Source organism: Cherax quadricarinatus, chromosome 51, assembly GCF_038502225.1.
Source record: "Cherax quadricarinatus isolate ZL_2023a chromosome 51, ASM3850222v1, whole genome shotgun sequence".
Classification (NCBI taxonomy): Eukaryota; Metazoa; Arthropoda; class Malacostraca; order Decapoda; family Parastacidae; genus Cherax; species Cherax quadricarinatus.
Window position 1 is genome coordinate 27,228,809 of NC_091342.1, and position 26,345 is coordinate 27,255,153.

General features: G+C 40.5%; 1 protein-coding gene across 1 annotated transcript in view; it reads left to right on the plus strand.

Moving 5' to 3' along the window:
* The window catches only part of LOC128694596 (metabotropic glutamate receptor-like protein P), a 903,975-nt gene that overhangs the window by 826,326 nt on the left and 51,304 nt on the right, over nucleotides 1–26,345 (plus strand). The window contains exon 9 of the mRNA XM_070095631.1: nucleotides 2,182–2,291. Within this exon, the coding sequence (XP_069951732.1) occupies nucleotides 2,182–2,291 (110 nt within the window). The remainder of the gene's footprint in view (nucleotides 1–2,181; nucleotides 2,292–26,345) is intronic.

The window sequence follows — 26,345 nt, forward strand, 5'->3', positions numbered from 1 at the left end:
AGAAAGTACAAAGGTTTGCAACAAGGCTAGTCCCAGAGCTCAAGGGAATGTCGTACGAGGAAAGGTTAAGGGAAATCGGACTGACGACACTGGAGGACAGAAGGGTCAGGGGAGACATGATAATGACATACAAGATACTGCGGGGAATAGACAAGGTGGACAGAGATAGGATGTTCCAGAGAGGGGACACAGGGACAAGGGGTCACAACTGGAAGCTGAAGACTCAGACGAGTCACAGGGACGTTAGGAAGTATTTCTTCAGTCATAGAGTTGTCAGCAAGTGGAATAGCCTAGCAAGTGAAGTAGTGGAGGCAGGAACCATACATAGTTTTAAGAAGAGGTATGACAAAGCTCAGGAAGCAGAGAGAGAGAGGACCCAGTAGCGATCAGTGAAGAGGCGGGGCCAGGAACTGAGTCTCGACCCCTGCAACCACAATTAGGTGAGTACAATTAGGTGAGTACACACACACACACACACACACACACACACACACACACACACACACACGCACACACACACACACACACACACACATACACACACACGCATGCACATACAACAGGCCTAGTGTCTAATCATGTGCCTAGGACCAAATGGTAACACACACACACACACACACACACACACACACACACACACACACACACACACACACACACACACACACACACACATACACACACACGCATGCACATACAACAGGCCTAGTGTCTAATCATGTGCCTAGGACCAAATGGTAACACACACACACACACACACACACACTCGACCCCTGCAACCACAAATAGGTGAGTACAATATAACCATAGTGAAAAGTGGAAATATAAGCTCTTTCAGAATTTCGCACTTGAAATTGCGTTTGATTATTGAATGACTGTCAGTGAATAAGCAGAATGGACGGGGACATGAACAATGGGTCATGCCCACCACTGTAACCATTCAGCCACGAAGGTTCTAATAGGATGATTTAAAACTAGCACTTCTGTAACAAGGCTGTATCAGTAGGCACCAACTGTGATCCAGCTATCTCATCCCACAGTCCCAGAAGCTTTATGTTTCATCTCTTCTAATAATCTTCAAAGGCACATATTTTGTTACCCAAGATATGTCGTACAAATAAATGACTTAATAAAAAGAATGAATGGACTCGAACTTTGGTACATGAGAAATTAGTGAACAGAATGAACGCGTAAATTAAAATAAGGTACATTAATACATTGAATTAGAAATTCCCAGCTTTGTACACATAGAGCAATATAAAAAAATTTGCCTCAAAATCGCCCCTCCTGTTGTTATGAATTGCTGTAGGCAACAGTAATTCAAAATTATCTTAGTATAATTTTGCCTTGTAAATAATTTTCGCTGTTGAGTTCTTTCAAATGTAGGTCAACCAATAATTTCTTGTATTCTATTCAAATTTGAATGTATCCAACTTTAACCTATTATTTCTAATTCTTTCTAGTGGGAAACAACACATTTACCAGTAGCGGCTTTGTCAGTTCTCGCCCCTCGTGGGTAAACCGTTAAATTTCTAAATTGTTGTGTGATGCACGTCTCTGTAAATCCCTAGTATATCAATTCAAATACTGTACCTAAGAGCAATTCCTGTTTTCTCGTTAACATCAGTACCTTGTTTATATATCTTATATGCCATTTCCACCTTTGTTATTCAGTCATCTCGAACTTCAGTCTAAGTCTTTCTAGAAAGTGTGGATTTAGAGCTCTACGTCTGTCTTCGTAAGAAAGAACCCTTATACAGCGGATTAATTTCTCTGTTACATTTATGTCCATTTAGTTGTATGAAGATGATAACTGCGCCGCATGTGAGGCCTCTCTAAGGTAAAGTGATTTGAGCCATACTATCGTGAAAGATAGAGCCTCTCCTACATTCGTGAAAGATAGAGCCTCTCCTACATTCGTGAAAGATAGAGCTTCTTTTTTTTTTGTTTATTGGAAAGCGCTATGTTTGTGAAGGTCAGGTTTGATTCGAAGAAGAGAGTAGCTATAATTCATAGGATGAACATCCCCTCACCAGAAACAAGCTTAGGACATCTCTCAGACATCACGTGACAAATTATTTATTCCCCTTTAATATATTATTATTATTATTGAAGACAGGTTGGTAAATATTATCTGTAGCCTACTATTTATTAAGCAGGAACTTCTATCTTCCCTCACAGACCCTGGTGCTGTACCCCATCCCAACGATCGTCACGTGTAGCCTTAGGGTCTGGCTTAGAGAGATCGGCTTCTCTCTCGCATATGGTGCTCTTATGCTCAAAACATGGAGGTAAGTCATGTCTAAAATGCTCTAATGCTCGATACCTGGAGCTACATCTCTCCATGTAGTGTGTGTACTCACATAGTTTAGGTTGCAGGGGTCGAGTCCTAGTTCCTGACCCTGTGTGTGTGTGTGTGTGTGTGTGTGTGTGTGTGTGTGTGTGTGTGTGTGTGTGTGTGTGTGTGTGTGTGTGTGTGTGTGTGTGTGTGTAGAACTAAACCCGTGTTAGTCTGCTAATCATGCATCGAACTGTACAAAAATAGGTTCCCCACTGTTGCTAAGGAGAGATTCACTCACCTGCTGTCGTCGTGCCCACTCAGTAACAGTTAGCACTACCAGCCATTAATTATCAACACATTACAACATCTGCAATCTGCTCAAATTAACGACTGAGACCTCGTTAGTGGCCAAGTAATTACCCAGACTCCCGGTATTGATTCGAATCATGAAACCATTTCCGCAGGAGTTCATTACAATGATGAATATATCTTGAGATCTTAATTATGCATTCCATGCACATTCTGTGGGCGATTATCACCCAATACCCATAACAATCGGTTTGAGCGGTAGTCTCCCCATACCCATTCTGTGGGCAATAGTCAAATGATTACAGAAGCACATAATGGGTCCATGGACTGGGCCCCAACATTTGTTTTTGTCAAACAGAATTTAGTGCTAATGAACTCGTAACAAATTTATAGACTTCGGGACAATATTAATATATTTAGTCATAAATTGAATCACAAAACAAATAATTACAAAACGGTTATATATGTTTGAGCTGTGAATGGGTGGGAGATATGGAAGAGAAGTGGTATATGAAAGTAGAGGGAATTGAGGGAAAAATGTAAGGCGAGGGAAAATCAGAAGGGAAGAGGATGGAAGGATTGAAGGTGAAGAGGGGATAAAAGTAAATGTGAAGATGGAAGAGAAAAAAAAAGATGCAAAGGAGGAGGATATGGAAGGGAAAGGGATATAGAAAAACAGTTGGAAAATGTGAGTGACATGGAATGGAAGGTGAGTATGAAAGGAAAAGGGGATATGGAAGAAGAACAGATCGAAGAAGAGATGGAAAGAGAGAGGGAAACAGAAAAAAATGATGAAAGAGGCGGCGGTGGTGATGGGAGTACGACTTAGAAGGGAGGGGAGGGAGATTTAAAAAGAAAGGGGAGATTGGAGGAAGAAGGAAGCGCAAGTGAAGGAGAGGAGATGGAGAAGGCAATTACACGTAGACTGCTAACAGTGTGGATAGCCACAATTAGCGAAGGATGTGGGCGAGTAATTACCCCAATTACCGACCAACTCTTGGATATTAGGGTCTTGAAGATTAGTATCTAAGGTGGGAGCTGTCCGTTCCGATGATTATGAATCTTGTATATGAAGGTGGCGTTCTATTGGTGGAGATGAACCAACGATGGAGTGAAGATGGCGTTCTATTGGTGGTGATGAACCATCGATGGAATGAAGATGGCGTTCTATTGGTGGAGATGAACCAACGATGGAGTGAAGATGGCGTTCTATTGGTGGTGATGAACCATCGATGGAATGAAGATGGCGTTCTATTGGTGGAGATGAACCATCGATGGAATGAAGATGGCTTTCTATTGGTGGAGATGAACCATCGATGGAATGAAGATGGCGTTCTATTGGTGGAGATGAACCAACGATGGAGTGAAGATGGCGTTCTATTGGTGGTGATGAACCATCGATGGAATGAAGATGGCGTTCTATTGGTGGAGATGAACCATCGATGGAATGAAGATGGCTTTCTATTGGTGGAGATGAACCATCGATGGAATGAAGATGGCGTTCTATTGGTGGAGATGAACCATCGATGGAATGAAGGTGGCGTTCTATTAGTGGTTATGCACCTTCGGTGTAATCAAAATGTTCACAAATAATCACTTCGGAGAGGAGCATTTAGATTACGTTTTCGTGAGTCCATAATCTTTATCAAGTCACAGCTGAGAGAGAAAATTGGAAGAAAATCGCAAAATGGGTCGAGAATGAAGGGAAAAGAAATTTAGAACATAAGTGACGAAACTACCATAACACGGGTATTTTCGTCACCTGACTTGTCGATGCAGTGAAGATTAGGTTCTTAGTGTTTATATATTATCCAATTATTCCACGTTGGGCAGGTCAACGTAACTCAGTTCAGAGACTCGATATTGCTGAACCCTCCATGCAATTCACACTAGAAGAAGAGCGACGAACCATTACTTTTTCTGGATATCTTTCTCGTCAATGATGAAGATACTCTTAAAGGCAAGTACACACACAACACGCCAATAATAATGACTTAATACACTTCCCCACTGTGACCTGAAAACAAAGAGGGAGGCTATCACAGGTTTCTTCTTAGCACTCCAAATTTGCAGTGATGTGTATATTTTAGAAAAACGAGAATATATTGACGAGATGTTCAACTGAAAATTCCCCACGCACATTATCTCCTGCAAACAGAAAGCCTGCCTCACAGCACATCTAGAGAATATTCCAACATCGACAGACGACTGGTTCTTTCAGCTGGGCAGACTGCCATTACCAACATCCTAAATTTCCCAAGAGCCAACATGGATGTAACAACCCTTGCTACTAAAACTATAGATATCACCAAGAGCCCTAAAGCCAAAGCTGTTTTAGTTGATAAAGCCCAGCCTTGGGAGAAACATATGAAAGGAAGCCTCTCCTTGCAGTGTGTTTATTCCCACTTGTTGGCTTTGCATTGTTTACCTCTGTGAATACCTCTTTAAATTTCTTGCTGAGTTCCTCAGATTTTCTGGTCATTCTTTGTAAATCATCCTTTCTTCGCCAGACTAATCCTTTACTCTCTTCTTAATCCTGATTTGACATAAAGCACCTTTAAGTCAGATTTGACTGTCGAAGTTATGTTGCTCTCAGATTGTCGTTGAGAGACTTTTTAACCATGCATATTCATTTCTGACTTTTCTGCTCACTAGTTTCCCTACCTTTTTTTTTTTTTTTTTTTTAATTTTTGCCTTCTTTATTTCTTTAGGGTTTCTTACATATAGCTTTTGCCTCTTTGCATCTCTGAATGAACCATGGGCTCATACTCTTCTTCCACTGATTATTTTTGCTCCTGGGTATGAATTTCTTCTCTGCCTTCCGTCACTTTCCAGCTACATACACCATCTTATTTGCTTTTATTTCTTTCCAGTTCCCTTTCCCTCTGCTCCTCATTTAAGAATTATCTGTGCTGTTACTAAACGGCTAAATAAATACTTTTCAACATCCCTGTGACTATCTGAATTTTGAAGTACCAGCTGTGATCTCGTGTTCCTGGTTCCCATCTCTCATGTCCCTGTTTACCCAATGAGTTCCTCCTGTCCTCCACCGATATCAGGATAAGTTACCCTAACCTCTCCTCAAAGGACATGCCTCTTAGCTCCTGACTAGTCTCGCTGCAAACTCTGCACTTTCTCCAATTTCTTATGTTTGACCAGGTGTGGGTTGCATACTTGTGCTGCATATTCCAATATGGGCCTGACGTACACGGGTACAGCGTCGTAAATGACGCCCTACCTGGATGTTTGAAAGCTAATCTTAGATTTGCCAAACACGCATTTGCTGCACCAGTTATTTGGTTGTGCCCCTCAGGTACTCGTTATAATACTCAGCTCAAGTTTCTACTCCTTCACTGAGGGTTGTTGCAGCCTTTCTTTCCCTCCCATGAGCCTATACCCTCTGTGCGGTCCTCTTTTCCCTTCCCCGAACTTCATAACGTTTCCCTTGGTAAAGTTAAACTTCAGTAGCCACTTATCAGTTCAAACCGGCAGCCTATCCAGTCCCATTTGTAAATCTTAATGGTCAACGTCTGCTTGTATTCTCACTAGTTTTACGTCTGCAAACAAGGATACCACTGACTATTACTTCCGTCATGTCATTCACGTATACAAGAGAGCACCAGCCTTAGTACTGATCCTTGTGGTACCCCACTCCTCACATGCACTTATTCCTACTCCACTTCACGGACAATCACTCGTTTCCTTCCTGTCAGGTATGCCTTGATCCATTGTAGCTTTTTCCTTGTTATTTCTGCCTACTTCTCTACTGTTTGTATTAGTTTCTTGTACTGTACCGTATGAAAAGCCTCCATACAGTATAAGAAAATACAGTTTACCTTCTCTTCTACTTGTGTGTGTGTGTGTGTGTGTGTGTGTACTCACCTATTTATGGTTCACAGGTGTCGAGTCCTGGCCCGCATCTTCGCTGGTCGCTACTAGGCCCACTTTCTCCCTGCCTTGTATCTTTTTCTTGAAGCTATATATGGATCTTGCCTCCACTACATCATTAGTGTGTGTGTGTGTGTGTGTGTGTGTGTGTGTGTGTGTGTGTGTGTGTGTGTGTGTGTGTGTGTGTGTGTGTGTGTGTGTGTGTGTGCGCGCGCGCGCGCGCGCGCGCTCCCCCCCCCCCCCCCAGCGTATCCGCTGGGATACGCATATCCCTTGTCAGAGTAGAGATGTGTTTGCAGCAATATTGGAGTCTCCTCAACTCCCCGCCCCTCAAGGAAGGTTCCTTGATGTTGGTGAGGGGCTCTTGATTTAGGGAATTGGATCTGTGCTCCAGTTCCCCGAATTAAGCCTGAATGCCTTCCACATATCCCCCCCCCCAGGCGCTGTATAATCCTCCGGGTTTAGCGCTTCCCCCTTGATTATAATAATAATAATAATAATCCTCAACTCCCCAAAGTTATTAGTCTGTTGTGGCACAGTTAGGTAACGTGCCTGTTGCCCAATTACCACACGGAGGGTAGAGTCTGCAACCCTCCTCACGCCGAATGACCCACACAATATAATATTGCCACTGGTACAGAGCATCACAGTATAATACTCGTCTAGTAAGATGCCCAGAAGCTGGTGAAGGGCTCTTGATCCAAGAACCGAAGCTACCCTCTGATTCCTCTAAACAAAGCTTAATACCATCTACCACCTCCCAATCTTCAGGTGTTATTTGACCTTTAAGGGTTTAGAAATTCCTAATATTACTATACCTACTGCTACTACTACTGCTATTCCTACTACTATACCTACTACTACATCTACTACTATACCTACTATACCTGCTACTTATACTGTTAATACTACTAATAGTGTTATAGCATTTCTCGGTCACTTAATATCGGCGTCTTTTCTATAATTTTCTGATTCACTGAAAATGCCGAAATATAATATACAAGAATACGTTCTAAAATAACTTTATAGTTTAATATGTTAATATTTTAACATTGCAGCTTCACCGAATGTAATATAAATAAAAACTAATGCATGCAATAATTGCAATGTTTGGCAAAATAATTCACTACAATAGAAAACGCAATTCAGTACAAATTTATACAGTCAGAGATATGTAATCTTATTAAATAAAATGCAATGTACTAAACTACAATGGCACCTTTGCGTTTTGTGAGCCCAGCGAGTTTAGCACTTATTCATAATAATAATAATACTTGTAGCCGTGCGTTTCATAATAAGCTCTTTTCACATTGAAATTAAATGTAATCTATGTGATGGAGAGGTTTAGAGAGTCGAGAGGCGTCCTGACGGTGTAGGAGAGTCCTCTGGCAGTCTGGCGGAGCAAGGCGAGACACCAGCCGTAATAGCTCGCGATATCTGACTCCAGCAGGTAGTGAGACCGCTGTCTGTCTGTCCCGCTGAACGTGGCGGGGTTCACTTGGGAAATACGGCCGTATTCAGTCGGGGAAAACGTGGCCGCGTTGTCTGTCAGGAGGAAGGTAGCTGTTGCCAGGGAGCAATATGGGAGGGATGTAGCTGGGTTGTCAGGGGGCAATGTGGGAGGAAGGTAGCTGGGTTGTCACAGGGGGCAATATAGGAGGATGGTAGCCGCATTATCAGGGAAGGGAGCGGGAGAATATAGCCGCACAAAATGCGTGCTAAAGGGATAACTGGGAAAGTGGGCAGATAGATTTTCAACTTTCTAACCAATCGAATACAAATAGTAGTGGTAAACAGAGCTAAATCAGACTTCCACAGTGAAAATCTCTGTTCCACAAGGCACAGTACTCTCCCTCATTCTGTTCTTATCCTCATATCAGAGATATAAACCATAGCACCGTATCATCCTTTGCAAACGATATTAGAATCTGCATGACACTCATCCATTAATGACAAGGTATGATATATAAACTAAGTTTTCCAATGGGCAACTGATAATGTGTTGAATGAAGACAAATTATAACTACATAACTGGAGGAAATAATAGCTAGAACTGAGTATACAACAATTTTTTAACCACACAATAGAGGGGAAAAGTAGTGTGAAAGACAAAAGACATTGATATTGTTAAAACCGACAATGAATTCTCTTTATGCTCTGGAGGAAAAGTTCTATCAATTTTACCAACTTCAATTAATGCAGTTACAAACTGATTTATTGCTAGAAATGCTTGTTCTGTTGCAGTCGAGGTTGTCCTTGAAGCGTAGCAAAATCATTTTCTTAAATTTAAGCATGACTATATGTCACTGGATGGCTACGAATCTTCCCTTGAATATTTTGATGAATAACATACCAGTGTATGATAATGTAACCAAGTGAGCCCTTTAAGTCAATATTCCATTTCCATCAACGTATCTGGACCAGAAAGGATAGTCCTAGTTGATAATCAAATCAAAGCAGCGAAGCAAACTTTGTGGAGAGTTACCACTGTTGAGCAATCAGCCAGACATAACTGAATATAAACGGAATTGTATGTGAAAAAGAGTCACCATTACCCATCTCATTATCAGTAATTCTATGATATTTTCGAGTTTCGGAGTTGCATTTCACAATAACCCTCAATTTGAGGGGAGAGATTAAAACTGTAAATGGAATATATTTTTTGCTTTATAGTGATATTAAATATAAGCAAAAAATGCCAGTAAAATATTTTTCAATACTTCTGACTATTGTATGTATACCTTGCTTTCTACAACAGTGGGTCAAAATTTACAGCATTCAAATTGAAAGTATAAAATATCTTTATATCCTCAGATTTAAGCATTCTTGTATTCAGAACGCTTCAACTTCAGAAAGAAGGATGAGGGCACTGGGTTACAATATGGCTCATTAGAAGGGGCGTTGGGTCAAAGGTTGGCTCGATATTGGCCAGATATTGGGTCTTTACAAGGGGCGTTAGGGTAGGTAAAGTTGGCCAGGAAACAGTACAAGAGTCTCCTGACGCGGGTCAGTCAGATGATGACCCGCCGTTGGAGCTTTTGGTCCTATGACCGAGGCCTTCGCTGGCTTAACGCTCCACCCCTTTAAAAATTATGGTCGAAGTTATAACCATTTAGGGGCGTTTGGTCAGAGGTGGCATCGTTAGAAGGGGCGTCGGGTGAGAGGTTGTCCGCTAGAGGGCGAAGTCACAACGGTAAAAACGAACAAATATTTTCTTTATAATGCTTTTTAAGTAACTTTTTTTTTAAACAATTGGTAGGGTTAGTACAATCGAACATTTTGCAAATATTATTGTTTGTATAACACACACATCTACACGCACATTTTATATAATATATATATATATATATATATATATATATATATATATATATATATATATATATATATATATATATATATATATATATATATATATATATTGCAAAAATCACGAACAAGCGATACAAGATGCAAAACATCCGCAGGGGGACTTAAATGATAGTTCTAGGCCTTTCGTGTTGCAATCAACACATCAGGAGCTTGCAGTGTTGCAGAAAAGAGGACGTCCAAGCAGAGGCGGAAAGCATACCAGTACCCATAACCAGAAGGACCGAATATTAGAGCATTAGAAAAACAGCCAGCCCACAAGCACTGATATTGTAATAGCCTAACGAACGTGACATGGCAATTATCACTAATTCGGTGAGACTACGCTATGATAAACCAAACGGAGAGTAGAATAAAATTAGCTCTGAGGTACCCACACCATCAAATGTCCTCGGATCAAGGTAAAACACCTAGCTCTGCTGGGTGCGTGATCTTTGTAGGATTGGGTAGTCCTGTGGGTTAGAGCGTCAGGGGATTTTCGCTCACCATGAGGCGGGCCAAAGCGACAAGGGTTCGAGTCCTCGGTTAGTTGCAGTGTTGTTATTGATTAAATTACACTCATTCGTGGTTACAAAAATATAATGTAATATATATGTATATAATGCAGAACAAATACTCTGAAAAATAATAATGAAATTCCAAGGGCTTTCGTGACTTCTCACATTATCAAGAAACTACAAAAATAAAAGGGTGACAGGAAGGCATATAAGGACGAGACAACACCTCACAACACTTGACTTTTTATGATGATGTAGGTAAGTAGTCAGTGATCCGTGAAACACAGCTTATATTCTATCCAAAGATTTGTCTAATGTGCCTTAAATTCTTCCCAAATTTTATTAATTATGAATCCAGTTTATGTAAACCAAAAGAAATATTCATATTTTCAAAACTACTTTCTATGAAACATGATTCTGTTATATTCCTGTCGACCAAGTACTTGCTTGATACAACTTTCTCAAACTTTTTGGACGGTTAAAATCTCTCACATGAATAAAGACGGCATTAGAATCTTGGCCTCTTCTAATGCTATAATTATGTTGTTGGCACGACACACACGTATATATATATACACACACACACAATATATATATATATATATACATATATAGCCATGCACTGGCATGGCAAGACGTGAAGCGAGCTAACCGCGGGATTTTCAGGGATAACTCCTGATCGAAGAGGTTGACCAGGTCAAGACTGAACAGGACTCAGTGTGAATACTTGGGGAAGATTCCAGTGCAGTGAGAAGACATTCCCGTGTATCGTTTCAACGTAAACAGTGGAGGTGTTGTGCAGTTCGTGAAGGTTGATGAGTTGTGGTAATGTGGAAGATGGCCAGTGGGCGTGGGGGAGAATAAGGCCTATACTGTGTGTGAGTGCCGGCCAAGATTATCGTATATACAAACCTCGAAAAGCTTTCATTAACACATCTACCTCCAGCACCATGCGCCATGCTTCCAGTTAACTTAGAAATGATTACGTGTCAATGCATGGAATAATTAGAGGCATATATTATTGAAAAACAATGTGGTGTTAATGTTGACGAGGGAGTGACCAATCAGTCCCCCCTCCCCCAGGCCACGGAGGAAGGGAAAGAGGCGCGGTGTGTAGGTGAAGATGAGGAACACACTGGGGCTCAAGAGTGCACATACCCACATCTTTCATGATGTGCATGAGAAACAGATGTGTGTATTGTAAGACAGTGTGAACAATATATAGTGTGCAGGTCCCTGTGCAGTGTACTCCCCTCACCCCTCTACCCGGGCTACCCCCCACCCAAGAACCTGCGCCTCCCCCACCCAATTCCCAGCGACACTCCTATTGAGGATGGCTGTGGAAAATTGCATTTATCTGAATGTAACTAATTATGTACATAACAGTAAATGATAAAGATAATTATTATTTATCAATGTTACATAGACAAGTAGGAATTTGGGACACCTAGGTCGCAAAAAATGTTCCCCTTCGATACCTACCACTGTCATAACCACAAGTTGCTCTGGACCTATTAATTAAATGAAATATACATACACCAGGAATACTGGTAAATATATAAATTTGTGGACTGTATATTAAAAAGTGATATATAAATTCACATATACATAACAGAAGGAAAATATATCTTAATATCACTCACCAATTTGACTGGATATTAAGTTGTATCATACTCAGAAAAACCTCACTAACTAAATTTATGAAAACACTGGCCAGAATTATACACAAATCTAGAGAGCTTATCTGAGGTTCATGGAGCTGTCTTGTCCAGTCGTCTGATATCTCAAGTTATGCAGGAATGCACATCCAACAATTTTGCCTCCTATTTGAGAGGTGTCAATCCAATTCTAACCTCTAGAGCACGAAAAATTCTTCCCATTATATTAACGTTGTATCCAATTCAAAACCAAGATGGCGAGTTACTTCTACACAGACGCAGGCTTTCCATTTTCTATGACATAAATACTATTAAATACAGTATGGCCATCTATTTACATATAAATATTGAATTTCTGGAAAATATATACAGTATTTTCCACAATGGCAGTTGTCTCCTCCCAGCCCCTCAAGCCCCACCAGGCCACCACGGTCAAATTCATTACCTTCCCCGCACCATATTCACCCAGCGTGTCGTACTCCTCTCCTACAGTCTAGCTAGCCAGATGGATGTCAATCAGAAGGAAGCGAGCAGCCAGGGAAAATGGCATGGCTGGCAATACTAGGAGAGGCAAGTGTCAGTCGTATTTATAGCTTCGCTGTCTCAACTCTAATGGTTTCCTTCGCAAACATGGTAGTTGCCCTGGTTCAGGATGTCCTCCTGTGGTAAGTGATGACCCAGAGCCACTTCAGGCACCTGAACCCACTCCAACAGATCTCATCTCATCAGATAATATGTTGGAAGCAATTAAAGCAACAGGTACCAGGACACACACACATTCCCAAAGCAGCCCGTCCACACAAGGCTGGGAAACTTACAGACCTCTTAAAAAAAAGTAAGCGATGGTTCCACTATCCTAAATGCCCCACCAACCATCAAGGCATGGCACAACTTGTTTCTTTTTGGCAATGTCTGCTTAGCTGTGCCAGAAAGAAGGGAAAAGAGGCTAGCTTCATTGATCATTAAATCTGTAATAGATATTCCTAAAGCTGATAACCTCATTCACTTTCCCCATCAATACAAAAATGGGAGAGGCAGAATCCCCACTCAGTCCAGTGATAGTGAAAAAAAATAGGAGTCCAGGTGAGCAAGAAAACTGAAGAGGGCAACACAGTGGGGGCAATCAAAATTGTCACCAGCAAAAATACAGTTGCCCCTAGGGATGCTGAAGCACTTAAAGGAAAGCACCCTGCCAGGGAAACCAGGGGTGCCAACAGTTCCAACACTGCTGTCTCCATTATGGAACCATTGATTGTGCAAGACTCAGACATTTACAAAGCAATAATGTCGTTCCCTTACAGCTCTGCTGGGGGGTTACACTGGAATAAGGCCAAAACATTTAAAGGAAATGGTTAATCCAGTTATCGGGAAGATTGCAGAGACACTGCATTCAGAGATCACAGGGTTTGTCAACAATTCCTTCGTTGGTCTGATACCTGACGAAATTAAACCTTTCTTTTTTGGTGCATCACTTTGTGCCCTTAAAAAGAAGGATGGAGGAATTAGGCCAATTGGAGTGGGCAACACTTTTTGCCGCCTATTGTCCAAAGCTGCTGTCTGCAGTATTCACAGCCACGATGCTTGAACCAAACCAGCTTGGCTTTGGGGTCTCTCAAGGAAGTGAAGCAGCTGTTCATGCAACAAGGGCGTATATGAACAACCTGCATGAGAACAATGCAGTGGTAAAATTAGATTTCAAGAACGCATTTAATCTCCTGAAAGGAGACATGGTATTAGCTAGCAGCTATACAAGAACATTTCCCTGGTCTCTTCTCTTTTGTTTCAGCTGGATATACCAAGGAATCAATGCTCCTGTTTGGAGAGCATGAAATCACATCAGAGGGTGTCCAGTAAGGGGATCCTCTCGCACCATTTCTCTTCTGTATAGCAGTTAGGGAAATCACGGTCACACTGACCAGTGAGCTAAACATTTGATTCCTAGAAGATGGCACACTAGCACGTACAAAGGAGTCCCTTCTATGATCTTACTGAAGTGATGACATGGGGACAGGAAATGGGTCTCATCTGGAATACATCCAAATGTGAAATCGTCTCAGTCAATCAACAGGTGATAGATGCAGTGAGATGAAAACTGCCAGCAACATCAGTCATTGCCCCCCTCCCCCACAAATGGCATCTTGCTTCGAGCACCTCTGGGAAGCAATTCCACTGACACGATTCTCAGGAAGAAACAGGAAGAATTGAGGAGAATGGAACAACGAAGAGGCAATCTCGACATCCATGATGCCTCATACCTTCTCACAAAGTTAACATATTTCCTAAGATGTGTACCTTCATATAACCCTATACTGCATGAATATGACAGTAACCTGAGGCAGATTTTTATGAAAGTACTTAACCTTACTCTAGAAGATGGGCAGTGGGAATAAGCTACACTTCCAGTCAGACTAGGAGGCATTGGTGTTCACAAGTCATCACAGATTGCGCTACCTGCTTTCCTGTGCTCATGTGTTGCAGCGATTCTCCCTGAATATCCTAGGGACAAGACTGGAGTCTATGGCCAAACGTTCGTTGATGGAGCCATGATCTGGGATAATCCAACAGACTCTGAAACTAGACCTGCACTCCTCAACAACTACAGTCACACTGGGATGGCCAAATAATGGAGAACACAGCCTCAACAGTGCTTCAGCGTGTGTCAGGGAAGGATAGAGCCTGCCTGTTGGCAGTGAGAGCTCCTCATGCAGGGGACTTTCTGCTGGTTGTTCCCAACTCCAGCCTTAGTATATGCCTCGACCCACAGATCATCCACATTGGTGTTGCCCTTCGACTTGTCACCCTTATTCTCGTCGAACACGGGTGTATTTGTGGCAGTGAAGCAGCAGACCGATTCGAGTACCATGGTCTTGTGTGCCGAAAAATCGAGGGAAAGATTGCAAGACGAAAAGGTTAATAACATTATCAAGAGGAGCCTCACAACAGCCAGATGCCCAGCAATAAGAAAGCCACCCCAACTATGCAGACGTGGTGCCGCCTGAACAGACGGCAAGCAGGTGGTGTGGGGCTACACATGTGCATCTACCTTGACTGATACCTATCTCCAGTACACCAGGGAGGAAGGAGCAGCAGCAGCTGCCAGCTTCAGGGAGTCCCAAAAGTCTAGAAAATATGGAGAACTTGCCCATCATTATATGTTTGTTCCCATAGGCTCGGAGACCTTTGGCTCATGGAGAAAGAGTGCATCCAAGTTCCTTAAGGGTAACCAGGGATCCTAGGACAGCTAGTTTTCTGTTCCAGCGACTCAGCACTGCTGTTCAGAGAGGTAATACCTGCTGTATCTTGGGCACCCGCCCCAGCTCTGAGGTGCTGGATGAAATTTTCACATTATATTCAATGATAAACATGTAACAAAATGTACTAGACATGTATCTCACATACACCTCATGTACTGTATATGCCATCTTTATATCAACAATGTATCTCTTAAATTTTTTGTACCATATTGTGTAATAAAATATACCAATTGGTAAAAAAAGAATGAAAAGATGGGGTGGTAGGGAAGTGGAACATTCAGATGGCTTCAGGAAGAAATCCAAATATTCTCCTTTGAAGCCTTTTTATCCACATCTCCGAGACTATGGGTCCAATAATTTGGACCCTATTTATATATATTTATTATATATATATATATCTATCCTACAAGAATCACGCACCCAGCAGAGCTAGGCGTTGTACCACGAGGACATACGATGGTGTGGGTGCCTCAGAGTTAATTTCATTCTACTCCCCAGTATTGACAATTTGAAGCCAGTGAAAGAAGACTATCAAGTTAAATTAAATTGATAATTGGCACTTGATCATCCCAGTGGTTACACAAACCTTCCCCCAAGTAATAATTCACCAGCATTATGGATTTTAAGCCGATCGAATAATACGTTCTCGAGTTATGAACAAAAACCTGGGACGAAGAGAACATTCTACCAGTTCCACAGTAAAGAATACAGAAATTCAATATATAAAGCTCACTGAATTCTTGAATCATTAAAAACGCCATGAAAACGAGAGTTTTCAGTTCGTTTCAGCTTTTTTTTCATTGATGTACAGTGGAACCCTGGTTTTCGTCCTTAATCGGTTCCATAGGTCGGTCGAAATCCGAAATGGATGAAAACCAAAGTAATATTTCCCATAAGAAATAATGTAAATCCAATTAATCCGTTCCAGACACCCAAAAATATTAACAAAAATACATTTTATAGAGAATAACTATAGTATTACATACAGAAAACAATGAGAAATATAACTAATTTTAATTGATAAATGAACATTTAAATCGCTTTTGCTATTACTGAAAAGACTCATTGACGTATGGAAGACGGCGAGGAGGGGAGAGGGAAGAGAGGTTATTGTTTGGAAAGTGAATCCCCCTCCATAAGGATTTCAGGTATCAAAACCCTATCCAGGGTTACGTCCCTTCTTTGTCTTCACTGGCACTAGGACCAGCTTGAGAGTCACTGGACCATGCAGACACGGCTTGCAACAGCTTTGTTAGTTTAATCGTTTGCCTGAGTTGAATCGTTTCTAACAACCACCTTTAGATGTCATCATAAACAGGGAGAAGCAATAAATAATTTATGCCGAGAATTGTAAACAAAAGCGTTATGTATTATTAAGGGTGGTGACTGGGCCAACACAGATTCATACACGTTTTCTCTGATGCTGGACCAGAGAAAACAATGTTTTCCTTCTGCCTGGCTAGCACACCTCCATAGCATATAAACATTGCATGTTTATATGCTATGTAACGTGTTTATATAATTTTGAAGAAAACATCATAGATGGATTAATGAAAAATGTCTATATTAACCTAAAACAAGACAGTTAATGTGCCCAAGAGTGATTATTACTATGTATTAGTATCACGAACGTATGAGCGGCGCAGGAGGACGAGTCTGGTACGGACGATTTCTGAGCAAAGGTACGAAACCCAGGGTAAAATTTCGCCCAAAAAAGTTGTCAAAATCCGAATTGTACGATATCCGCACCGGACGAAATCCAGGATTCTACTGTATTTTATTTCAAATTCTCTAAATTCATAAGAGGAATTAATGCTGTATGACCCTTGTAGGTTTAGTACTTTTTTTATTATAATGTGAGGAATTAGGAAACTGGGATTTGTAGTCCTCCAAATGAAATACCAGACAAGGACAGTCGAGTTAAAATAAAATTTAAAAAATGTCCACAGTCCAATAACAATCAAAATCTTTCCTGTGTTGAAGGACTCAAGACAAATATTAGAGGCATTCACAAGTTATCATAATAATTATGTCCACATGAAACACGTTTAAAATTGAATGACACTGAATATTGCCCATGAAAAGTCCCTAGTTATGAAAAAAAATTTAACTTTTCACAGTTGCTTCAACAGAGCTGGAAAGTTAGCTCCTAGATAACTCGAGTTGAATCCAAAAATTTCTTTAAGATACACCGGCTTTTTAGATTCGAACATCAAATAGGTATTATACAGTTATTACATGGAATTTAATCTGGCAAATTAAAACTTGTACAACTCAAAATCAATGTTAATCTTTCTTTGGGTAAAGATAACCATCAGAAAATCATTCCCCAGTTCCTGCTCTTAATTCAGTGATTCGAACTTCGTTACTGAAGAGTTGAGAGAAGTGTATATGTGAAAATTGAGACTTGTGATAGTTCTAATTAAACTTACCGAGTTTACTTTTTATAGGATGCATCAGCCATTAAATATCGAAACTGTTCAAAAGAGATAATAGTCTTATTTCGTGAAAAAAATCCACATTATTTTGAACATAAAATTAGCAGCTTCGTAGGATATACCAGTAGGATATACCAGTACTCGAAGTTTGATACCGATCAGAAGAGGCTTTCCCAAGTTATCACAAGGAAACCCAAATCAGAAATATTCTAAATAAATTTGGCCAGAGACTCCTACACATCCCAAAAGTTATGTGAACGTTTACCTTGTTACTGTACAGCCGATTAGATAAAACGCTTTCATGTTAGACAAAAAAAATCTTTGTAAGAAAAAAATGTCTGAAGCGGGTAAATAAAAAATTAGGTATCCCTTGGGGATACCCAATTTATTTATTTTTATTTTTTTTTGAGATAGACTTTAAAAAAGTGAACTTTGTAAAAAGTTAATATTCCGGGAATAATTCGAAGCAGATTACTTCGGGCATAGCGGGCGAAAATCCCTCATTGTTAGCAAATAAAAAGCAGCCTTATGTGAGGGCTGAGACAGTACTAACGAGAATTCCACACTGTTTTCATAGAAAAAACAGCCTTATATGAGATCATGAAACTGCCTGGGGGTTCTTCAGATAGATTGAGTTGCACAAGTGTTCGCTGATTGGCTCATGGGATCCAGGGCTTGGGAAGGGAGGGTGGAAGACGAGAGGAGGGGAAGGTAGAAAAGGTGGGAGAGAAGTGAAGGAGTAGTGTGACTGAAAGAGAAGGGATTAGAGGAAAAATAAAAGAAAATGATAGAGAAAGGAAAGGAGAATCAGATTAGTGACAAGGAATAGAGTAGAGAGTGCAGTAGAGAGGGATAAGGGGATGATGATATATACAGACCCCTTAGAGGTTTACGATGTCTGGGAAATGAGAGATAGTCAGGATTCAAGGAGCAGGAGAATATCTCCAATTCTTTGGAGATATCAAAGATGAAAGACTTAACTGACTGTACCGAAGGTCGTTGGCAGTGAATAAATTTTTCCCTCGTTAATGCATTGCTACCGACTAGCTAATGTAAATCATAACCAGGAAATTTGATTAAGGAGCCCAGTACACACACAGCCTGCGAAAAAAAAAATATCAAAAAGGCGTAAACTTCTAATACAGCCTTTGTTAACTGGGTGGCCCTCGCACTGCATGAGGCAGAGGTGAGTAATTTCCAGGAAGGTCGTGAACTCAGAACAAATATAATGGCCTTTTAATGGTGTGTATTGGCGATTTACTCCTTAAATAGACTTTTTGGATAGTTAAAAATAATAGCTAAGTATGAAAACTAGTTTATATTTTATATTTTTGTTTGTTTTCTTTGGCTTTTTGTTTTAGGATTTTATATGAAGGAAGAAGTGCATGGAAACGATAAGAACCACTGTTTTAATAAAAATTTAACCCCAGTGTACTCGACAGATAAAACATTTAATGCTAAGGAACGCAGATGTAGTTTGCACCTGAATCCTTGAAAGTGACAACTTCAGTCAGTATTTCTGAATGTTTTACAAGTACAAGAACACCGGAAGGTGTTATTAAAAGAGCGCATTGTGCCTCAACTACTTTACAGTCTGGGTTTATAATATATCGAGGATGTCAATACCAGCAACTGCGAAAGCTTTTTTTTTTCCCGTCAACCATGTGCTTCCTCAGGCCAACGATTTTCCTGTTCCGTCTGGAACTGACATAGGTTAGTGGTATGTGAAGTTCTGACTGCCGTCGTGCATTTTGTATGCTCTATAATCAAAACAATAAGCCTGAACATGGCTCAACTTATTGCAGTAGGTGCACCTGGTCCTCTGGGGAGCTTGACATTGATGCTTGTTTTGTGGACGTTTCTACGGTCTCTGCTGCAAGTTATTTGTTGATAAATCAGACTCGTGTGCAACAACTGGGTATCTTCTGTATTGAATTGGCTTTGTCAATTCAATACAGATATTTAAAGGTGTAGAAACTGGAAACGGTAGAAGACGGGATAATCAGTCCCTCAAGACTATGGTTTACCACTATAGTCTTGCCTTGTCGCCTGACCTCTGAGACTCCTGGTGGACTTGCAGAGATACCTTTAATATGAATTATTTGCCCAGCTTCATCTAATCTGTGGCAATGTAGGCTTAACAAGTGGCTGGCAAAATGCAATCAATGTTATGACGCATCTCATAAGTATTAGCTAAATGTTTAATCCAAGGATGAGGTTTATCAAGTGTACAGAAATAAACAAATACACCTTACAATACACATGATCACCATGAGATCAGGCTCTGAGAAAGGAGAGCCATATATTAGGCCATGAAATTGCCAGATCAAGTACAAGTGAAGCCAGGTACTGGTGAAAGTAGTGGGATGGGGGTAAGGAAACTGTTTGTGTCTATTATATAAATTATGTGCAGTTTCGGTCATAGGTCCAGTCATCATGTACATTCCATGGTTAGATGGATCACTACTGCATCCAAAGTTCTACGTCTGGTCTTGTTGTCGTGGTGTAACAGTTCACATTGTTAGAATAAATGTTGTATGATTTGTTGCATTTATCTCTTACTAATACTACTGAGTAAACCAGTGAAATAATAATATATCGGTCACCTTAGCTCCATCCTATCACAAATACCTGACCTCACTTGTACTTTAATCTCGTAATTTCATGGAATAACATGGAATCTGTCTCCTGATAAGAAGGTGCTTTTGCTGGTCTCGATATGCTTGATAAAGACCAGCCTTTGGCAAAATGTTGTGTTAAAAGGATTCTCTGCTAACATTTTTGACAAAAGCCGGCAAGTGGAAATGAGGAAAAGAGTTCTTCAGAAAGGGTCGAGAGGTTTCTCCCAGAGGCTTTTTCAGTTCTGTACTTAAATTAGTCCACCTGTCAGCTTTTGCCGACAGGTGGACTGATGAACGTCAAAACTAATTTTATTAATTCCTGCATTCAACTGAAGAAGCCTGTTACGCAGACGAAAACTTTCGGCAATAAAAATTCCTAAGTATTTTATTCGTGTCTTTTTCATCAATTTTTCGGTATTGTATACCATCAGTACCATGATACTTGCATGCAACAGCAACACCATAGTTTCTTGGTGAAGGACTTATTTTTTAACAACTCCTTTACTGAACTAGTGTTTAGCATGACCTATTTTCACTCGTGGGTCACGCTCACCTGTGACGGCAACTCCAGCTGCTTCATCTCACTTCTACTATACAAGGATTAGCCGCTTGTCTACGCTTTACGCTTGAGAAACTGATCATCGCCCACCGAGGATGACGGACTAATGTCAAAACTAATTCTTCTGCTTCCATAATTAGACTGAGCATGTCTTGTAGTGAAGGCGAAACGTTGCAACAATAAAGATATCCTAGTGTCGCTTATGTGCCTTAATTATCCTCCAGCTTAGGCCATATCATTACTTGATGAAATTCTGAACAGAACGACGCGTCTACATTATTATTATTGTTATTATCATTTATTATTAATATTTTTGTTAAAGGATAAACCCGTGTGACCATTCATTCCGCTGGCCGTAACACCGACACACACTCTTGCCGTGTTAAGGGACGAATCAGACGTCGTCTTTAATAAAGGTTTACTCGACACCAAGTGTCTCTTTACCATATTGGCAACGTACAGAATCTGATGCTGTTATTATAGCGTCTCCAGCTCTCTGACTGCTGGAACCACATTCGTGGGGAATGGTCTTTCCTGACACAGGCAACAGTGCATGGCTTCGTTGTTACTCACAGCTGGAGTTGGGGAATCCAAAGCCTGCATTTTACTGCTTCGTTGACAGTATCTCGCCTCCCATGAACATATCAAATGGTTCCTATTTCTCTTTCCAGAAAGAGGAAATATCAACGAATCTGCGTCAGGTTTTACCATCATCCGTTGAAAATGCGGAAGCTTCCAATCGTAAAGAACTTTACAAAGTGCACACACGTTCGGTATGGTTTCAGGCTACTCCAGAGAACACAGAAATAAAGGGACTGAAGGGAGAAGAGAGAAAAAAGCAAGTGGAAAATATAAAAAGGAGGAAGCCGAATGGAATAACGCCTTCTGAAAGGAGGAAAAGTTTCGCTCACCTATTTTAGGCCAAAAATATACACAAATCAACTTCTATCATAGTAGCAACGATGAGAGACAAACAATGAGTGCTCGTTATCAATTCCATAAACAATTTCCATAACACTACTATACAAAAGGCTAACATACAACAATACTTTATCATAGGTATTTCCTCTGATCCGAAGGTGAAACCCTAAAAGTAACCAGACAGCCTAAGTTACACTGAACCACAAAAGTGATGAGGATGACAGTATTGACGTCTCACAAACTTATGAAGCAACGCCAAACATGATTGATTGTTTCACAGTGTAACACATCCTTACCACAGTTACCAAAGACAGTAACTAATCCTGTTACATCCTGTATTCCTGTGAATCCTGGCAAAGTTGCCAATTTTGTCAGGGAAAAGGGAAGTCGCCTCCCCTGCTCAGGAAAATCGAAAATAGGAAAAAAGGTAATACAAGATAAACAGGATAGAGGTATTCATTAAATACTCAACTTTACTATGTAAAAAAAAGTAATGAAAAGCATGAATAAGCACAAAAAATAGTGTTTAATTAGTTAATACAGGAATAAGACTCCCATGATAGTTACATGCATCTTTCAGTAGAACCAGTAGATGCATAAACCCATGGATTGACGTATGAGCCAGAATACCAGGAAGGGGAGCGAAGGATAATGGTAACAAGAGGATAGTAGCTAGGTCACTGAGTGAACCAATTACGGCAGTGCAGGTCCGATGGTATGAGAAGATGGGGAGGAGGGGGAAGTTGGAGGAAGGGGAGTTGAATGTCTAAAAGCAAGTGGTCGGTAGTAGTAGTGTAGTTCCAATGTAATGGTGCTACACATTATGAATCTTTAAGTAGTCTGTGAGGGGTTCTTCATGATAGAGGAGTACATGATAGAGAGGGAGGCTGACTAAAGTAAAAGATGAATGTAACAGAAGTGTGTCTTTGTGTCTTCCCTGCTACCTGTGTCTTCCCTGCTACCTGTGTCTTCCCTGCTACCTGTGTCTTCCCTGCTACCTGTGTCTTCCCTGCTACCTGTGTCTTCCCCGCTACCTGTGTCTTCCCTGCTACCTGTGTCTTCCCTGCTACCTGTGTCTTCCCTGCTACCTGTGTCTTCCCTGCTACCTGTGTCTTCCCCGCTAACACGTGTCTTCCCCGCTAACCTGCGTCTTCCCCTCTTACCTGTGTCATTGGTGACACTTCTCTCTTTCCCGACTACTTGTAGTTGAGAGGTTTTCAAGAGTCCAAACCATGCCACGGGAGGGGATAGAACCCGCGACGGAGGGTCATAACTCCAGACCGACGGGTTAGCCACTGGGCCAGCTGGCCCAATGGCTAACCCGTCGGTCTGGAGTTTTATGACTGATCCCGGGTTCTATCCCTTCCCGTGTTATGGTTTGTTTGCAATCGTGTCATTATGATTTCTTGAGTCATTTCAACAGTACTCTATGGAGTCATCGTCAAGGAAGGTTCTTTAATATTGTAAGGCTTCTGATCCAAGGAAATAAAGTTGGGATAATTGAATTGAGCATGTTTACCTGTTCCCCCTAATATTAAACGGGAGCTGGATCACCCCTGCGGGTTTAGCGTTTTCCGTGAACACATGTGGCCAAGCATTCTTGACGTCTCGGAGGGCCGTCAAAAGGACGTAAAAATAGTCGTTATTAGATTTCCCGAGTCACTAAAATGTCCATGGAAAAAGGCTGAATGGCTCGAAATTGATCCCGTGGGTGCTTTCAACTCTGCAATATTTTTATGCAAATGAATGGACTTGCTCCATCGCGAGCTGGCAGTCAGATTACCAGCGACTTTTTGACTTTCCATGCCCCCCCCCCCCCCAAAAAAAAAAAAAAAATACGGCAAAGAAAAATGAAATATTCATAAATGAAAAAAATGTCATCAATTGAGAAGCCAATTTGTCGCCAGTGGTGTTGTGCCTGCAAATTGCTTTTGGACTTTTTTTTTTTTTTGGAATTAGCACTGATAATTAAGAGAAGGGAAGCATGTTATGAAGGATCAGGACCGGAATTATTCTAATCAGCAGCCTGGTAAAAAGTGACACAAATTAGAAGTTTTTAGGGAATTTTGGTAATACTTTCAATAGTGAACCCCCCTCCCCCCCATTCTTCCCGTTTCTCTCTCTGGCTGCCTGTATCTCTCTCCCTCTTCTCTCTGTCTCTGTCTTTATGTCTGCTCCTCTGTCTCTCTCAAATTAGATGAAATAGTGAGCAAAAACATTCCATTTTCTGGTTTGTTTTCATTATCAAATCTATTAATCTATTTCGACAAAGTCAAGAAAGAAATGGATGGACAGATTTTATTTATCTCGACGAAGGAACGCTTTCCATAAAGCTGTCTATCAAAAGACCAATCTGCAAACGGCAAAATAGAAGAGAAATGAACGACAACCTGTTAAAACTCATGAGAGATTTTTCTATTTGAGACGTAAAGGGAAACAGTTAAAAAGGAAAAAAAAAATATATCTTAGATGTCATTGTTGATGCGCCACAAAGATCTGTAATTATTCCCATTATCTTATCAATTGATACGACTTACCAAGTGAAAAGAAAACGATGTCAGTATATTTGTAGATGCTAAAATCTTAGGCTAAATAAAACTGATTGTAAGTCATTTAGAATGATTTTGATAAATTGAGCACAAGAATTTAAATGAGACAATTCCCATGTAATGGAAATGGTAGAGAGCTAAATTGGGCCTCATAATATGTATAACAGAATATTGAAAGTATTAGAGGGAGGGAACCAAAGAGTTATTCACACAAATAATATGGTACCGGTAAATCATTTACGAGATATCCTTAGAAACTCGTTTATTACACTGGCAAATTATAAAATAACTTAAATATGTGAATGGAAAAAATACTAAAAAAAAAATTAACCGTTTACAACCTTTAGGCCAAAACTGAAATATGCGGAGATTGTGTAGAAGATCAAGAGATGTGCTACATAATGGATACAAGAGTTATAAAAAAAAATAAAAGTTAGGACGAAAATTTGAAAACACCATTGATGCCCCAACTGGCTGATAAAAGACCTGGTAATTGTGTATAAGCAGATAAAAGGACATGAAGAGTAGATATAGAAGATTTCTTGGTATCTACAGCTGGGATAACAAGAAGCATCAATTGGAAATTGAGAAAAAGGAGCCGAAGGGATAACAGAGATTTTCTTGTAAACAGAGTGGTTGACTAATGGAGTGATTTAGGGGGTGGTGGTAAGTGCTACAGTCATTTTGAATTTTAAAATTTACCTAGTAAACAAATTATCGAAGACACCATGAACATAACCCTGCTCCTATAGCTACAAATAGTTGATATATATATATATATATATATATATATATATATATATATATTATATAACAACACTGCACTAGCCAAGGAGTCGAACCCATGCTGCTTTGCCCCGCCTCTTGGTGAGCGAAAACGCATGACGCCTTAGACCACTAGACCACACTCTTTAACAATGGCGCATCTAGCCAAGCTAGATGTTGTACCCGCCATCGAAGGACATACGGTGGTGTGGACCCCTCTGAGCTAATTTCATTCTACTCCCTGTTTGTGTACTAGCTCAACAAGAAGTATAGGCGTCCACACCAAAGTATGTCCTTCGATGGCGGGTATACCATCTAGCTTAGCTAGATGCACTAGGCCTTTCGTGTTGCAATCAGAAGCTTGCAGTTCCTAGATGAAGAAATTAGGAAAATATTTTACATTGCCATGAAACTGTGGTATCATTAGGAGTTCATGGAATGTGCCTTGCTGCCAGCTAAGAAAACCTATGAAGCAGAGCCTAGGATAATACATCAGACCAAGAATGTGCTGGTCTTTAAAAGATATAATATACAAGAAGATTTTAAAAATTCACAAACTGTTAGAAGCATTCTGATAAAGAATTCACCCCAACAGGGTGCTTATAGTGACCATAGAATTGGTTGCAATGGTTGCAGTCTTTCCTATTTGGGGCAGACTGGAAAACCTCTAGAAGTGAGGATATCACAACACCGTTATTTGATATGTATAGCATAGGAGTTGAACGTGATTTTCAACCACATTAGAGCTTGTAATAACCTGGCAAATTTGCAGGAAGCAAGAGTCGCCTTCCCTTGTTCCTCTTGGCTTGAAAGAAATATTGTGGAGTCGGCAATTGTTATGCATGATAAGTATTCATTATACAATATCAGAAGGGGGTTGTTCAGATTAGATGCGTTTTTAAGGGAAGCAATAGTTCACAGTCAAAAATTGGGCTGTTATACGAATGCATTAGACTGTCTTAAATGTAGTGCCACACCGAGGAATTAGGGCATAATTTTCCTGCTTTTTCTGAATGTTGGACCAGAGGTTGCCTCAGAAACCTTGTAATTACAGATGCTCCCCTTTTAATGAGTCCCGTTTCCTTTGTATAACTTATAGATATCTCCCTTTTAAATGGTCCCGTTTTCTCGTCCCTTTAAATGAACCGGTTCTCGTGTATGGTTACTCCATACTCTGGCAATATAATTATGTATGTAAAATTACTTATAGCGAAGTCTGACTGAATTTTTGATAAT